Source organism: Bipolaris sorokiniana, assembly GCF_000338995.1.
Source record: "Bipolaris sorokiniana ND90Pr unplaced genomic scaffold COCSAscaffold_8, whole genome shotgun sequence".
Classification (NCBI taxonomy): domain Eukaryota; kingdom Fungi; phylum Ascomycota; class Dothideomycetes; order Pleosporales; family Pleosporaceae; genus Bipolaris; species Bipolaris sorokiniana.
Window position 1 is genome coordinate 401220 of NW_006911902.1, and position 16076 is coordinate 417295.

At 50.5% G+C, this 16076-nt stretch overlaps 5 protein-coding genes across 5 annotated transcripts; 3 read left to right on the plus strand and 2 right to left on the minus strand.

Annotated features, from left to right (window-relative positions):
* The first annotated feature begins 1694 nt into the window (after positions 1-1694).
* Positions 1695-8197, plus strand: COCSADRAFT_200080 (uncharacterized protein). Its single transcript, XM_007702422.1, has 6 exons — positions 1695-2079; positions 2150-3592; positions 3775-5244; positions 5896-6284; positions 6336-7764; positions 7822-8197. The coding sequence occupies exons 1-6, from the start codon at positions 1758-1760 to the stop codon at positions 7875-7877; spliced, it is 5109 nt and encodes a 1702-aa protein (XP_007700612.1). The 5' UTR covers positions 1695-1757; the 3' UTR covers positions 7878-8197.
* A 243-nt stretch (positions 8198-8440) lies between these two features.
* COCSADRAFT_37306 (glycosyltransferase family 2 protein) lies at positions 8441-10069 on the plus strand. Its single transcript, XM_007702198.1, has 2 exons — positions 8441-8843; positions 8917-10069. The coding sequence occupies exons 1-2, from the start codon at positions 8697-8699 to the stop codon at positions 10021-10023; spliced, it is 1254 nt and encodes a 417-aa protein (XP_007700388.1). The 5' UTR covers positions 8441-8696; the 3' UTR covers positions 10024-10069.
* A 15-nt stretch (positions 10070-10084) lies between these two features.
* COCSADRAFT_200082 (uncharacterized protein) lies at positions 10085-11563 on the minus strand. Its single transcript, XM_007702423.1, has 2 exons — positions 11331-11563; positions 10085-11284 (listed from the first exon to the last, which is right to left on the minus strand). Exons 1-2 carry the CDS (start codon positions 11480-11482, stop codon positions 10126-10128), a joined length of 1311 nt encoding a protein of 436 aa, XP_007700613.1. The 5' UTR covers positions 11483-11563; the 3' UTR covers positions 10085-10125.
* Positions 11564-11771: 208 nt separating this feature from the next.
* Positions 11772-13330, minus strand: COCSADRAFT_200083 (uncharacterized protein; the record flags this gene model as incomplete). The annotated part of the gene is given in 2 exon segments (XM_007702424.1): positions 11772-11872; positions 11892-13330. The coding sequence occupies 2 exon segments, from the start codon at positions 13216-13218 to the stop codon at positions 11772-11774; spliced, it is 1428 nt and encodes a 475-aa protein (XP_007700614.1). The 5' UTR covers positions 13219-13330.
* A 289-nt stretch (positions 13331-13619) lies between these two features.
* On the plus strand, positions 13620-15646 carry COCSADRAFT_190768 (uncharacterized protein). Its single transcript, XM_007702425.1, has 3 exons — positions 13620-13777; positions 13840-14946; positions 14998-15646. The coding sequence occupies exons 1-3, from the start codon at positions 13724-13726 to the stop codon at positions 15325-15327; spliced, it is 1491 nt and encodes a 496-aa protein (XP_007700615.1). The 5' UTR covers positions 13620-13723; the 3' UTR covers positions 15328-15646.
* Positions 15647-16076: the final 430 nt, after the last annotated feature.

A 16076-nucleotide genomic window follows, 5' to 3' on the forward strand; every position in this document is an offset into this window, starting at 1 on the left:
AAAAGACCTGGTCTCAAGACATAGCATGAACCTAACAATTGCCGAAACAAGAGTGGCCTATATTTTCAACATATTGGGATTAGTGCCAACATCGGATAGGTATATCGATGATGGATCCTTGTGTACCCTTTCTTCGAATTTGGTGGGCAGCGAACAGGAGTACCAGTAACACTCACCGGATCTGAAAGCACAGACAAAGTATCCGGGACAACACGCACGCCATAGTCTTCATGGAGAATAGACTCATCGACCATGATTCAACAACCTTGGTAAGTATAGTGAAAATGTCTCCCTCGTCCCCATGGAAGGACGCTGCTGATGCTATACTGTGTAGAAGTGACTCCTCCTTCTTTTCCATACTCTATATGCTCTGGAAATATGGAAAACACGCTCACAGGGACCCGAGCAAAATTTTGCACCCATTCCCAGAGCTTATTCAATTGCGCTGCTACCAGATTGCTTCATCTGCCCTCAGAGATGCTTCGTTCACAGCATGCAACATAATCTCCCTCAGTCTCTTCCCTACATCATCCGTCTAGCTCACTGCTCCAGTGCATCCCGGTCGAATACGTACGGTGAACTCAGACGAAGGAGCGGTCAGCATGCGATAAAACGCCTCTCGACATCCAAGGCAACCCCCAAATCTGCGTACAGCTCTAGCTCCGTTGCCCGCCTCCTTTATGACATTTCGGATAGCCAACGCATTCCCCTGAGAATCAGCCACGACATAGCCTTTGAATACGTGTTCATTGAGAACGGTGAATCATAGCGATAGGATGCTGTTCCAAGATGCCCATACGCTGCTGACGACGAATCAAGTGGCTGTGCCGCTTATGACCAAATGCCAAGGTGGCGAACGAATCGCCTTCACTGCTGATGGACCTGATGATTGATTCTCATTGACGCGCGCGACAGGCTAATGGCGCTTATTCAGAAGGATAAGAGGGAGAGGGAGAGGGAGACGCCCTCATGCTTATAGAGGAGCCCGTGCTCATACAGGCCATGAGTTGGGCCCGCATAAGGGTAGAAATGGTCCATTCTCCTCACATCTCAGATATTGCATACAGAAAGCTTAAGGACAGTAGCACTAGGGTAGGCTGAAGTTTGTAGGTCTTATCGGGTAGCGCACGAGAAGCCGATAACTCTCCTCAACAATAGCGCAAAGCCGAGCTGCAAATACGGGATGGACCGCGTTGCCGCTAAAATGACCGCAGAGAGGGCGAAAATTTTCAGCCTTCTGAAGATGATTAAGTTAAGCTAATGATATCATGTCTGACGCGTCAATCGACAGGACTTGAATCATCTTATCAAATATGCAGAGCGAGAGCAGTTATGGATGATCGTCGACTCGGCACCCCGCAGCGCTGCCCAGACAGTGAATCGCACTAGCAGTACCACGCAGATGATTTTACAGCCTTAGATCGTGAGGCACACGCGCACAAATCGAAACACATCGCAAAAGCCTCAAACAGTCCAAACAGAGAGACTGATTGAAATTGGAATTCAAGGAGTAGATGATATAAGCAGCAATATAGACCAGCCGAGACTAACAACGTGACAAAAAGAAGGACCGACTGGGGGGCTACGCTGCGATCTGCAGTTGAGATGCTATATGTAACGGGCCGTCCGGAATGCGGAGCATAGTTGATGCAAGAACTTAGTGTTCTGGGCACCGTAAATGACTGAGACGCCTGTCCGCAGAACGATTGCTGCACCGGGACGTCTGCACTTAGGGAGTCCTCGCCAACTCGCCCCGCATGCCATTTTCCAAGCTCAGCGAGCAACAGCAAGCTTTTATTGCCAATCGCGCCAGAGTCTGGGAAGTAAGACGCTTCTGCCAAGTCTTACCATCCGTCGCCAAATACGTGCGGGGTGCGGACACTAGCTTTACAAGCAGGCCGTCAAAGCCAGATGAGTGTCCGGAGAATGAGCCAGACGGCGCGCTTGCTGCCCTACTACGATGTCTGGTGCATCGAACGGGCGCCGACTTAGCCATGATCAGCTTGTTGGATGACCACACCCAGTATTTTGTATCAGGCGCCAGTCGGGCCAACTTCAACGACATCAAGGTCACGCTTGGTGAGCATGCCGAACCACACAGTCTCTAGACGCGCTCTTCCCACTGCCTAGGCTAATCACGCCAGAACAGACTCAACCAGATGGTATGGCTGCGAATCAGTTTCCCATCACGGGGGCTTATGCGAGCGCACCATCACAATGCAGAACCTTCCTGAAAACATGGCCTTGTATGAGGAGCTCGACATGGCTAAAGTAGACAGGACCAAAGATCTGCCCTTTGTAACAGGTGATATTGCCAAGTTTCGATACTATGCGGGCATCCCCTTGAATCCATACAGCGGCCCAAACATTGGCACTGTATTTCTCTTTTGCGAGACGCCGTCAGAGACGGGTCTCTCTGACGCGAATCGTGCGTACATGTTCGAAATAGCCTCGCACATTATCAAACATCTTGAACAAGCCGTCGAAGCATTGGAGGGCAAGAGAGTGCTGCGATTCAACAAAACTGTTGCTTCATTGCTGGACGCTGATTTGTCGTCAAGTATCACTGCTGACGCCCTGAATGAAGCCGCTTCAGGTATTCAGGCTGAGCAGAGTGAGGCCATGGTATCCAATCTGTATACTGAAGCTACCTTGCGCCTCTACCAGCTGGCAGCAAGCCTGCTCAGTGACACTTTTGAATTCGATGGTGTCAGGATTCATGAAGTAGATCAATTTGGAAGTTACACCAACCACAATCCAGATTGGAATGGATCCAAGATTCTAGCACAGCATCTTGGGCCTATGGAGCAGCCGCCTATAGATCCATCACAAGCCTTGCTTGAGAGACTGCTGGACATGTTTCCGCAAGGCTGTATCATTCAGATGTTGGAAGGTCCAGACAGCATTGTTGCCGCTACAAACGCGGGCAAAGTAGTGCTTGTGATAGACCAGCTCATCTCCACTGAACTACCTCAAATTTTTCCAAACGCCAAGCAGATAATTGTAATGCCCTTGTGGGACACACATCGCGAGCGTAATATTGGGGCGGTACTAGGCTTTGCGAACGATCAGTCCAGGGTGTACCTAGGATCAACGGATCTTTGGTCCATCTCTGCGCTCTGCACAACGCTCATGACACAGGTGCGCCGTCTCGAAGTGCAAGCCATGGATAAAATCAAGTCTGATTTTCTTGGCTCCATGTCCCACGAAATGCGGACGCCTCTGCACGGAATCCTTTCTGCACTTGAACTTCTCTCCGACACGCCTTATAACGCTGATCAACGCGATCTCCTCGAAACAGCTCGGTACAGCGGCATTTCACTGCTCAACACGATTGAGCATGTATTACATTTCAGCAAGATCAGCTCCACTGCGCGGGTTCTAGATGAGACACGCTCGAATGGGTCGAGTATGTGGAGTCCGCAGCAATCTAGCCCTAGATATACCCAGACGGCGGTTATCCCCACCAAGAAGCACACATCGAAGATTATCAACGTGTGCGAAGAAGCATTTCAACAAGAGGCGCGAAGCCTCCGCCTCAAAGATGCTATGCAGTCTCAGTTTTCTAGCCCCAATCAGCGCTTCTATAGCCGTGCATCATCACCTTCGCCATCGGTACGCTCAAATGGAACGAATCATCACCCTGTTATATTGTTCGACACGAATGTTGCTTTATCCTGCGTCCTTACAGCTGTTGCTAGCTTCCGGGCAGTTTTCACACATTTGCTAGTAAGAATGGCGCATTACGCGTTCCTGCTGTATGTAAGCTGACAGGCGTAAAGAACAATGCCATAAAATTCAACTGTCATACAGGGTGCGTCCGCGTGTCTCTGGACGTCGATGGAACGTCCTGCACGCTTTGCTTTACCGATGCGGGTAAAGGGATTAACCCGGACTTTCTTCGCCATTCCATCTTTGATGCGTTTTCGCAGGAAGATCCTCTGGTTGAGGGAACAGGACTCGGGCTTTCTATAGTCAAGCGAACAGTTACTGCGCTGGGCGGTCAACTTGATGTCGACTCAAAGGAAACACGTGGCTCTACTTTTACGGTGAAGTTCCCTTCACAGCGGGTGGTTTTTGATCCGAGTCACGTGCTGGAACTTGGAGGCAGCAGCCTACCTGAGCTCCAGCTAAGCGTGTTCGCGCCAAGCAGATGGACATCAGAAGGCGGAACGAGGGGCTATCGGTGTACCGAAATGCTTTTGGCGTCGCTTACCCGAAGTCTGAGTCGATGGTTCCAGGTCACAGTAACACCTTGGGAGTCCTCCAGCACGGACTTGCGGCTGCTGATTGTCTTAGAAGAAGACTTGGCCGACGCAAAACGAACGTATGGGGATGCATTTGATCACGCCCGATGCATTGTGCTTTGTCCGGACCTTCAGGCTTCCCCCACCCCGGGTATATCACCTTTGGAGGGCATCACTGCTATCATTGGCCCGGTCACGCTGTCCAACCTCCAGGATGCGTTGGCATGTTTGTTTCCGGACTTGATTACGGTTTCAGACCCCCACGATGACGTTGAGCCATTGCGCGGCTCGATAGGAGATTCAATTGAAACAACGTTGGTTAGAGGAAGACAGAGAGAGGAGGAGAACAACATAACGCCTGGAGATGGATTGTCCCAGGGGATGTATACGATAAGGGAAGCACCTTATCAGGGGAATGATACTATAGATGAAGTACCGTTGGAGGCAGTATCAAAAACAGGCTCCACAGAGCCACTGGATATACTAACGGCTGATGGAGCTGCGAAGTTACCCATCAACCATGTGGATGGGAATGCGCAGACAAAGGAGTTGGTAGTGCCAACGCCCCCATTGCCGCCAGAACCCAATCCGAGAGAGCCAAAGCTGCTACTGGTGGACGACAACCCGGTAAATCTTAAAGTACTGGGAATGTACGCACGAAAGTGCAGCAAGACGGCAGCAAAGTCTGTTGATGGGGGGCAGAAAGCGATTGACGCGTTCAAGGCCGCGTTCTTTGACGAGGACAACACTGCGCAGCATTTTGACCTCATCTTCCTCGACTTGTCCATGCCCGAGGTTTCAGGATTCGATGTTGCGAGGCAGATACGTGAGACTGAGGCCAAGTGGGAAAGTCGGTCTCGGGTTTACATATGTGCGCTTACGGGGCTGTCGAGCGACAAGGACCGGAACGCTGCTTATGCATCGGGCGTGGATCAATATCTAGTCAAGCCAGCACGGCTGGATGATCTGCAGTGGGTTGTAGGGAGATGGCGAGATAGTCTAGCTCCCAAGTAAATGGTACCGAGACTATGCTGTGCCCATGATGTTCTTGTTACACTTCCACTTTGATGTTGTCGGCGTTTGTTCTCGGCCGACCACCCTTCCCCCTGTCATGCCTCCAACCTTCTCTATCAAGATAAGACAGGGCACAAACTCACACAGTATATTCCCTTTGAACTTTGAAACCCCCATCAGCCAAATGGAGACGGGAAAACAATAAACTCCGATGCCGATGACTATCAGGAGTAGGCCGCGGACTTGGACAGCAAGTATGCTAGTGGGGGTGGAACTGGAGACGCATGAAATATGGCAACGTCATGACGAATATTTACAGCGAATCCTCCACAGTCACGCCCTTGCACGCCATCCTCCAAGCGAGCGCTAGTGGACGTAATGTCACGGACAAGATATCAACATTCACATCCGTTGTGCTTTCCCATCCTTCTTTGTTCCCCGTAACGCGACCCGCTCTGGGCTGTACGTGAGGCGTTCTATTCTTGGTAAGCTGAACTGCGCATTGTACCGACGCCGAAGGGCGAAGAGCGAAGACCACTGCGCCCAGTTGCTTTTTGCACTACTCGACCGCGTCGTGTCCTTTGTAATTCCGCCTATCGCTCCATGGACAGCAAGGAGCTAACAGAAGAAGCAGTTGAGCTCCAGCAATGCGCACGCCGTCGTAACCCAAATACCGCCCCGCAACAATACCCCGGATCCCCACCACAAGCGGAGTCGACGTCTGAACCAGAACAGTTTGAACACGACACTCTGTTCGACATGGCTGCGACTACGGATTCTGCATTTGTCGAGGATGTCGATATCGAGCGTGAGCTCGAAGCCCGCGTGAGGGGTTCAAGCCAGTCGCATAAGTCAGGGGCAACTTCGCCCGGCCCCAATAGCGACAACGAAGACGCGCCCCTCCTACGCGCCTCTGGAGACGATGACTATGGAAGCGCCCACGGTGACGAGCGTAATGATAGCGAGGAAGAATGGGATGGAGACGCAGACTTTCGAGGCCTTCCCTGGTGGAAGCGACCTTCGGTAGGCGCATTGAGACTCGCGCATCACAACGATGACGGCTGACAGGCACAGATTTACTGGCTCCTGCCCCCGTTCCTGCTCTTTACTATAGCATTCGGCGGTATTATCGTGCCTAAGATCAACCTCATCATGGACCTAGTTTGTGAGGACTACTACGCTACACTACAGACCGATCCGATATCCTCGCCCATGGACCCAGGCCAAGACCGCTGTCAAAACGACGTTATTTCATCCCGCTCCTCGCTCTTCCTTTTATACGCCAGCTTATGCTCTGGTCTGCTATCAGCGGTTATCAGCCCAAAGATTGGTGCCCTTTCTGACAGATATGGACGTAAGAAGTTTATGATTGCCAACACGTGCGGCACCCTCTTTGGCGAAATCATCACCATCCTCGCTGCCAAGTTCCCGGAAACCGTACATGTCAACTGGATCCTTGTTGGATATTGTTTGGAAGGCATATCTGGATCTTTCATCGTGGGCATGGCTTGCGCGCATTCGTATGCATCCGACGTGGTTGCGCCTCAGAGGCGAAACGTAGCTTTCTCGTACTTCCATGCATGTCTGTTTGGTGGCATTGCTATCGGACCTGTTCTCGCTGGGTACATCATCAATGCGCGGGAGAAGCTTGTGGGAAAGACAGAAGCTGTGCTTCTCATCTTCTACATGGCTCTGGGTGCGCATTTGTTCTTTATTGCTTTCCTTGCCTTTCTGGTCCCTGAGTCGCTGAGTAAAGCACGACAGGAGGCTGCTCGCGAGAAATACCAGGAGGAGATTGAAAGACATGAACCAGCAGCCGACTGGATCAACCAGCTACGTTCTGTCAACCTCTTCGGCCCACTCAAGATCCTCTGGCCTACTGGTCCTGGCACTTCATCTGCCGTGCGCTGGAACCTCGTTCTGCTTGCTGCCACAGATACCATCATGTTCGGTGTCGCCATGGGTGCCATGAGCGTCGTGCTAGTCTACACCCGCCGCCAATTCGACTGGCATGAATTCGAATCCGGGCGCTTCACCACAATCGTCAACAGCTGTCGCGTCTTCTCTCTCCTCGTCATCCTACCCGTCCTCACCCGCATTTTCCGCGGCAAAAACGGTGCTGCTCGCACCCGTAGCTCTGGCTCCGACCTCTTTGATCTCTCCATCATCCGCGCTGCTATCTTCTTTGATATGATGGGATATCTCGGTTTCGCGCTTGTACGCAAGGGCGAGCTGTTTGCACTTTCTGGCGCTCTGGCTTCCATCGGTGGTATCGGATCGCCGTCGCTGGGTGCGGCGTTGACGAAACATGTGCCGCAAGATCAAGTTGGTCAGTTGCTCGGTGCTACGGGCTTGCTTCACGCTGTTGCGCGTGTTATGGGACCTACTATTTTCAATGGTATATACAGTGCGACGGTTGGGACGTATAGGCAGACGGTGTTTGTGTCGCTTGCGGCTACGTTCGGGCTTGCGTTCTTGTGTAGTTGGTTTATTCGACCACATAGTAAGTCGCTATCCTGAAGACCCTGTAATCTACTGAGTTATACTGACTGTCTTGCAGTACATATCGGTGAGGAGAAGAGGCGCGATGCGAGGACTGAAGAACCGGAGATCTAGTCCTTTTCTTTGTCAATGCGGTATTCCTTCTTGCAGAGCACTTCTCTCTGGCACTTAGAACGTACCTGGACCCATATGTCCTCTTATTCTTTTTTTTCCATATGCTATCAATATTGCGGCTTCATTTCATATTAGGAAAGATAGCATGGTAGAGTAATCTCTATCTTCGTTGTAGATCTGGATTCATGTATACTTTTTGGAATATTCCGGAGGCATTTCGCTCATCCTGGGGACTAAGATTTCGGTACTGGATATACGTCTAAGGCTAGGTTGAACTAGATTTCATATCATCAATTCAACAGGTGATTGAATAGGGCCCCTTTAGATATATGCCGGCTTTGTAGTTTCTGCAACTTGACTCGTGTCCCCCAGCCATTGCTCCCAGAGCTAATTTAAAGCATGTCCATGCTAATATTAAAATCCCATGTTTAGACCCTAGATGCTGGAAATGCACCAGCGTAAAGACGAAACTCCAGACTAGAGCTTACCTAAGGAGCGGTCCTCGGCCCGCTAGCTAAACTCACGGGCCTACTTATTATCTACGTCAGCTTCCACGTTGCATCTTCTGGTGCCAATTGGCTGGCGCGCAACCCGCAATTGGCATCTTCCCTTTCTTACTCGCATTACTGAACCCTTAAAACAACACTCGTCTGCCCACATGCCACACGTTTAAAGGCTACATTCGCTTTTTCTTTTTTGTTGCGTTTGTCACTCAATGTCCTCGGCTTTTCTGTAACGCGCGCAACCCTTGTATTGCCCTCGTGAGGGCGCGCATTTCCTCCAAGTCCCCAATCTCCCTCCCCGCTCTCTACAACAACCATGTCGAAAGAGAACCGCGCTTTTGATACGGACGCGTTTGGTACTGGGTATGGCTTCGAATCGCATCCTAGGCAGTTTGTTGAAATGCCACCTACATGGGTGCTTTGTGTCGGGCTGGGCTTCTTGATAGGCGCACTTGGTTTCTGGGTAAGATATACACGCGCACGTTGGTACAGAATTCGAGGTACATGTTGCTGACTTGGTGTGCTATGGTGAATAGGTTTACGTAGCACTAAATCTACTTGCGCCAACTCCACGTCCACCACGCCGATCTGAGAAACAATACGTCACGATACTGCCCGACGGGGCGCGAAGCGATCCCAAGGAATTGCCGTGTTGGCTGGACAAATGGGCCGCAGAGAAAGAAGCAGCGAAAAGGAAAGCAACAAAAGAGCCGGGCAGCAAGGTTGTTATCCCACCGCAAATGCCGATTGAGGAGGCCGAACTATTCATGAGTGTCGTGGTACCTGCATACAATGAAGAAGACCGTCTAGAAGGCATGCTAGAAGAAGCCGTCCAATTCCTTGAGAGCGAATACGGTGACGCGCACGCCGGCGAAAAAGGCAGCAAAGCCCAAAAAGGCTGGGAGATATTGATTGTCAGCGATGGAAGCAAAGACAAAACCGTCGACGTGGCTCTCAACTTCGCAAAAGAGCACCAACTCAGCCAGCACCCAAAACCCAAACCTGGCCCATGGTCCTCTGATAGCGCAAACGCAACTACTCAGCATTCCACCCACATCCCCCATGGCAGCATCCGCGTTATCACCCTCGAGCAAAACAGAGGCAAAGGCGGCGCCGTAACCCACGGCATGCGCCACGTCCGCGGCCACTACATCGTCTTCGCCGACGCCGACGGTGCAAGCCGCTTCTCTGACCTCGGTGCCCTCGTTCAAGGCTGCCAGAAAATCGAAGACAAGCATGGTCGTGGCGTAGCAATCGGGTCTCGCGCCCACCTCGTCGGCAGCGAGGCTGTCGTCAAGCGCTCCAAGCTCCGCAATTTCCTCATGCACGCTTTTCACCTCTTGCTACGCATCATGACGCCTCCAGCTACCGCGCGCATTCGCGATACGCAGTGTGGGTTTAAGCTTTTTTCGAGGCCCGCGCTGCCGTATATTATCCCGTATATGCATTCTGAAGGGTGGATTTTCGATGTTGAAATGCTCATGTTGGCTGAGAGTGCGGATATTGCTATGATTGAGGTGGCCATCGGGTGGAAGGAAGTCATGGGGAGTAAACTGAATGTTGTGTGGGATAGTTTGGGTATGGCGTGGGGTCTTGCGCTGTTGAGGGCGTGTTGGATAGCGGGGATTTATCGGAGAGATTAAAGTACGTATATAGGATCTGGGATTCCAAGAAAAAGAGAAATAGAGATTTTTTTTATCAAACGTTGATAGTGTACATGATGGGTTTGGATATGTGGGATTTGCTCAGTCAAATTTTGCTATCCAGCCATCGCCTACTCTTTCCCCTTTTGCGTCTACTCCACCCCAGAATACGACACTGCTACCACCTTCCATCACGTCTGCGCCAAAGAAAGCTCGTGGACCGGGGTGCAGCTTTCCATCCTCGTCTAGTTGCTTGTCTGACGGAAGCTGCACCACTGCTTCTGCCCATGAGAGATGGCCGGTCTCAGCACCTACAGCAGATCTGATAGCATCCTTGAGTTTTGCAGGGTTGATTGCATTTTTAAGTGTCATAGATGCTTTTGGCTCCAAGTCGCTCGACGGGATCTGGAGGGCCCATGTATCACTAAACTGCGTTACTTGACCCGCATCTTTAGGATCTTCTGGGTCTAGGACCTGGGTTTCTGAATCAGAGTCACCTCGGACTCCAAAGAGGTAAACGAGGTAATTACGGCCCCAGCCAGTTGTGACGGGAAGCAGAGCGCCGTCGTGTCTTGCTCGCGGTCCTGGTGCAAGGGGGTTGGTCGGGAAGGTAAAGGACTCCCACTTCTTTTCCTCGCTTGGAGAGTTGATACTGATGTGATGAAGTTGGCTACTCATCGGGTCGTTACCAGATATCAACCATAGCTGTCTGTTTGCCAGCGATGCGTTCGACGTCGCTACCGGCGCCGTGGGGAGCTGTGTCCAGTAACGGGCTGCAATGTCGAACTGCCAGAGGTCTGATGCATGATCACCGGAGCCGTCGATTCCACCAAAGAGTATCACATACTGATCGTTTGTGAATAGGTTTGCGTTTCGACGTGGTCCTGGGCCAATGGTGCCGGTATCGACATCCCCTTTGGACGGTTCAAGGAGATCCCAGGTCTTCCTTTCAGGACCAAAAAGCCAGATGGAAGATTTCTCGTCAATAAGAGTTCCATTTGAATCGCTGCCACCATAGACAGCAATGTTTCCATGGAAAGCACAGGCTGCGTGGTTGGATCTTGCCGGGGGTGTCTGCTGATTCTCGGATATTGCCAACGCGGGAATCATACTGTAGTCCATTTCCGGCTTTCCAGAACGCTCGATAGTAATCACATGAACATCGTTACTCGCAAGAACATTACTTGCAGTGTCGCCACCGAATAGGTAGGCCTTGTTGCCAATCACTGTAACTGTGTGGTTGGAGCGGGCCAGGGAGCGTCTGTAGGTCAGTTTGGCTGCATTAAATGAGTGGCTAAAGTACATACGCTGATGGATCGCCTGTTGCCGTAGCTATGCGTGTGAATGCCACCTTTATAGGTAGTGTTGGCTTGGAGACAAGATAGGCCGCGTAGCCTGCTTCTGCTGTATGCTCGACGACTTCTGCTGCTACCCACGCCCCTGCTGCTACTTCGGCCATTGTGCTGCTTAGATTCAACGTTGCTGTAGGATCAAGTACAGGAAATCGAAAAATTGAATCCGGCGTCAAAGATAAGAGATAGTGACGCGGTGGAAGGCGTTGAGAGGTGCGAGGACTAATGCAGGTACGCGATGGGCATGACGTCAATAGCCCCATGGTAAGTGCATCTGTGGTCTCTGGACACGCGAACAGCTGGTCTGCGTTGGAATATAGAAACATAGATTATGTTTTACGTGGTAATAATTGGAGAGATCACGAACTAGCAGTCGAATGAGCCCTGACAACACGCTCAGTATCCATGAGCATGGTCGAGCCAGACAGTAGTGTCACTGCCCAGGGGCTTCGGCATAATCTCCCAACCAATTTCTACGTTCTCGATCTTCGCAGTGTCTGACGGCTCTCAGTGTACCAAAGGCTGTCTCTCTAGACTCCAGGTATCTCTCGACGTCTTGCGGGTTCTTAAAGTCTTTGCGATCAAACCCGCTCTTGCCTTCATAGCGCCCCAAAGACCGTAAATACTTCATGACGCCGGCCAATGACACCTTGACTTCATGAATATCTCCATCGGTAGCACGCTTATACAGTGCTGTGATGATACCAGAAGCTAGGAGGTATCCTGCACCGTGGTCCAAAGCTTGACAGGGTAGCACACGTGCCGGCTCATTATCACCACACCTTTGTGCTTCTGCAACGTTGATACCAGAGCAAGTTTGAACGAGCGAATCAAAACCACGATTCTGGCTCCAGGGGCCATTGGGACCGTAAGCATCTAGGCTTGCTACAATCAGGTTGGGATTTACTTTGCGAAGCTCCTCTACAGAGAGTCCCTTTGAGGCAAGAGTCCCGGGACGATAACTCTGGATGAAAACATCGGCTGTTGAAAGCAGATCCAAGAGCTTTACTTTGTCTTCGCTCTTCTCGATATTGAGCTGTACTGTACGTTTTCCACGCGAAAGATCAATATCTAGATCTGGAAGAGCAGGTAAAGATGGCGATGTGATCCAGATTACGTCTGCCCCGTGTGCGGCTAGTGTCTTGCCTGCAACAGGCGCGGCTATGACTCGACTCATCTCAACCACGCGAATGCCTCCTAAACATTTGTTGCCTCCAACTGCAGATGGGACCGATGGCATATAAGGCGTGACATGAGAAGCCTTCGTCATCAGGATGGGAAAGTCCGCAATAGCTTGGGCTTGTGGTAATGCATCCCATTCTTCAAAAGATCGCAGTGCAGCGATGACAGCTCCTCGCCGGAAAGCTTCATCTTCTAATTGGACAGCCTCCCATTTCATGACCTCTTTTCCAACATCATCTTTAGAAGCATCAAGATCTAGCCCTAGGATCTGCAGCACGTTCCGACGTGTATTTGGAAATGAGTCATGTATTCTCACATACCCGTCGGAAGCTTTATGTAATCCACCAATTGTGCCCCACGGCGGAGAAGCAATTTTTCCATCAAGTGTATAGAGCCTTTCGGATTTAAACTCGATACACGCATGCTCGGCTGGAACGGTCACGAGTGGTATCACGTTTGCATGCCTGACAGACCAGTAGAGAGCTGCTGCAAGTGCAGATACGGCGATGGCAGACTGTGCAAGGATGTCCACTTTGAAAGAAGAAAGAAGGCATTCAGAATCGACCGGCAGTTTGAGTGACTCCAAAGCATTGTCTGGTAGACCAAGCTGTTGCCAAATATACACAACCGAGTCATGGGCGGAGAATGTTGAGCGATCCATTGGCGCTGGTATAGGATTGAGGCGAGAAGAAGCGACAACGGAGGAAGAGTCTTGAGTCCCGAGGTGGTAATGTCTTCCCACTTTTATAGATATTCAACTGGATGAAACTGCTATATCAAGATAGGAAGAGTCAAATAAGAGTCACGATGCTCCGTGTGACTACAAACATCACTGGATTGGCGAGTGTCGTTATGTAAGCAACCAGTAGTGTATTTTCCCCAGTTTTCAGCACCAATTCCTTCTCTCATTTCACTTCATATAAGTCTAGTGTATTTGAATTTGCATTCATTGAAAATAGCTAGAGTTCCAAAATATTCCTTCGCATCATGGCAGTCGTCGCGCTTGGCTGAACCCATGTTCCGTCTAGGATGGCGTGACATCATCCTTGCGAGCGAGATACCGAGAGCCCGAAGAGCGGGTAGCCGAATCAACGAGTTCGATATGACTTTACTTAAATTCAGCCTCTCGACATGCCTCTTGCCTGCAATGAAAACAACTCCGTACGATGAGTCACATTTTGAATATGCTCGCATTTAGTGCATTTGGTGCAACCTCTTTAGTACATTTATCAAACTCCAAAAAACTATCTAAGCAGGGCGGACTGTTACTAACTGTTCACAGGTTCTGTTCAAGGTACTCTATAACATCTTCCTACATCCCCTCCGACACTACCCAGGACCAAAATGGTGGGCTGCCACTCGCCTCACCTGGTCCCATTCCTTGCAATCAGGGACGTACCACCTTAAGCTCGCCCAATTTCACAAGCAATATGGCCCAGTGGTGCGAGTTGCTCCCGATGAGCTGTCTTATATCGATCCCGAAGCCTGGAAGGACATCTACGGTAACCGCAACATTCCAAAGAACCGGGTGTGGGCTGGCCAAGAAGAAGAATATCGTCCTATTAGTATCGTCAGTACGGATGAAGCAACTCATTTGCGGAACCGCAGAGCACTTGCTGGAGCATTCACCGAGCATGCGATCACCGAACATGCACCTTTGCTCGAAGGACTTGTTGAGACCATGATGCAGAAGTTCGCCGAAGCAGCCAAGCAGGGCGACAGATCCGCTATTGTAGATTTCACAGATTGGTTCAACTGGCTGACCTTCGACATCTCGGGCGTCCTCTCCTTCGGCGAGTCCTTTGGAAGCGTAGCAGCCGGGCGTGCACACCCCTGGGTTGAAATCAGTTGCAGTTTCGGCAAAGGCATTGCGCTCATGGCTTCTATCAATTTCTTTCGCCCGCTGGATAAATTGCTGAAGCTCGCTATGCCAAGGGGGGTCATGGAAAAGATGAAATATCATAAGGAACTGGCTCATGCGAAGTTCATGCAGCGTCTCGCGATGGAGCATAAGGAGAAGGCGCAAGACTATGTGGGCTCGATCCTGGCGTATAATCAAGAGAAGGGTGAGACGAAGATTTCAGATGAGGAGATTGAAATGAACATGACTGTGCTTATTTTTGCGGGGAGCGAGACTACGAGCACTTCGCTGACGGCGATACTTACCCAGCTTCTGCAAAACCGAGCGGCCCTAACGAAAGTCGTAACAGAGGTTCGTGAGAATTTCACGAAAGAAGAAGACATCAACATTGCCAGTATGGGGAAGCTGGCATATCTCGATGCCGTGATCCAAGAGGGCATCCGAATGGGCCCTCCAGTAGCCGTGGGTTTACCTCGCATCACCCCGAAAGAAGGCGAAATCATCTATGGCCAATACGTACCAGGCAATGTGAGTTCCTCCAACAACACCACATGACATCTAATCACTGACACAGCGTAGACTTTCATCTCTGTGAACCAATACCCAACATTTCGGTCCGCCCTGAACTTCACCGACCCCGATCTATTCGTTCCAGAACGCTTTCTACCAAACTCGCCGTATCCCTCCGATCGCATCGATGCGTTCGTGCCGTTCCTGCTCGGACGGCATAAGTGCATGGGGCAAAAGCTCGCTTGGGCAATCATGCGGCTGACGTTGGCACAGCTGTTTTTCAAATTTGATCTAGAGGCAGCTGGGCAGGTTGATGATTTTGGGTTACAGAATAATTATATGTTCTGGGAGAAGAGAGCGCTCAAGGTGAAGATACGGCCCAGAGGAGGGCTAGAGTAGTTTGGTCGGTGGAAGTGGCTGGCTGAGGTGTTTATATTCTGCGGCGTGATGGTTTTCCGATATGGAATTAGGGTCCTGTGAGAATGCGTTCGAACTCTAATCTAGAAGCATCACATTTTATATCGTGGTAGGATAATATATCGTGCTCCAAGATATGAAGATGGGACCCGTAGTTGAGGGAGATGATTGCTGAAAAGTAAATGCAGAGGAGGAATCGATTAGGAGGGAAGTCTATCTGCGCCGCATAGCAACTCTGATTTCTATCCATAACCTGATTACTTGCTACTATACCACAATATAATATCGATCTTGGGTTGCGGTATGATGTTTTCATAGCCGATATCTTTTCTTCAGGATGAATTCGATCAATCACCGCCTTAGCAGCAGAATGGCTGATTCCAGACATTAACATCCCTCTAAATCACAGTCCAAAAATTGTATTTCTGTACTTATGTTGCATGATTTCCCAGCCGGGAGTCTGCAGCCAGCTGGACACGAGCAGGAAGTCCCAGAACCCGCAGGAAGGCTGCAACAGCTAGGAAAAGTCCGTCTATTGACTAGAGTGCCTTCTTCGTATCTGGTCAAGAATCTGTCTCCGTGTTGAATCAGGAGTGCGGTAGAAGTGGCATAGAGGACGGGAAGGATGACGAAGAGCTTTATGATGGGTGGTTGGGTAAGCGTCTGAGTAAGCGTTTGTTAAGGGAAGATGGGGTGTTGTTATGTGGTTTTGGAAAAGTTCGGGGCATGCG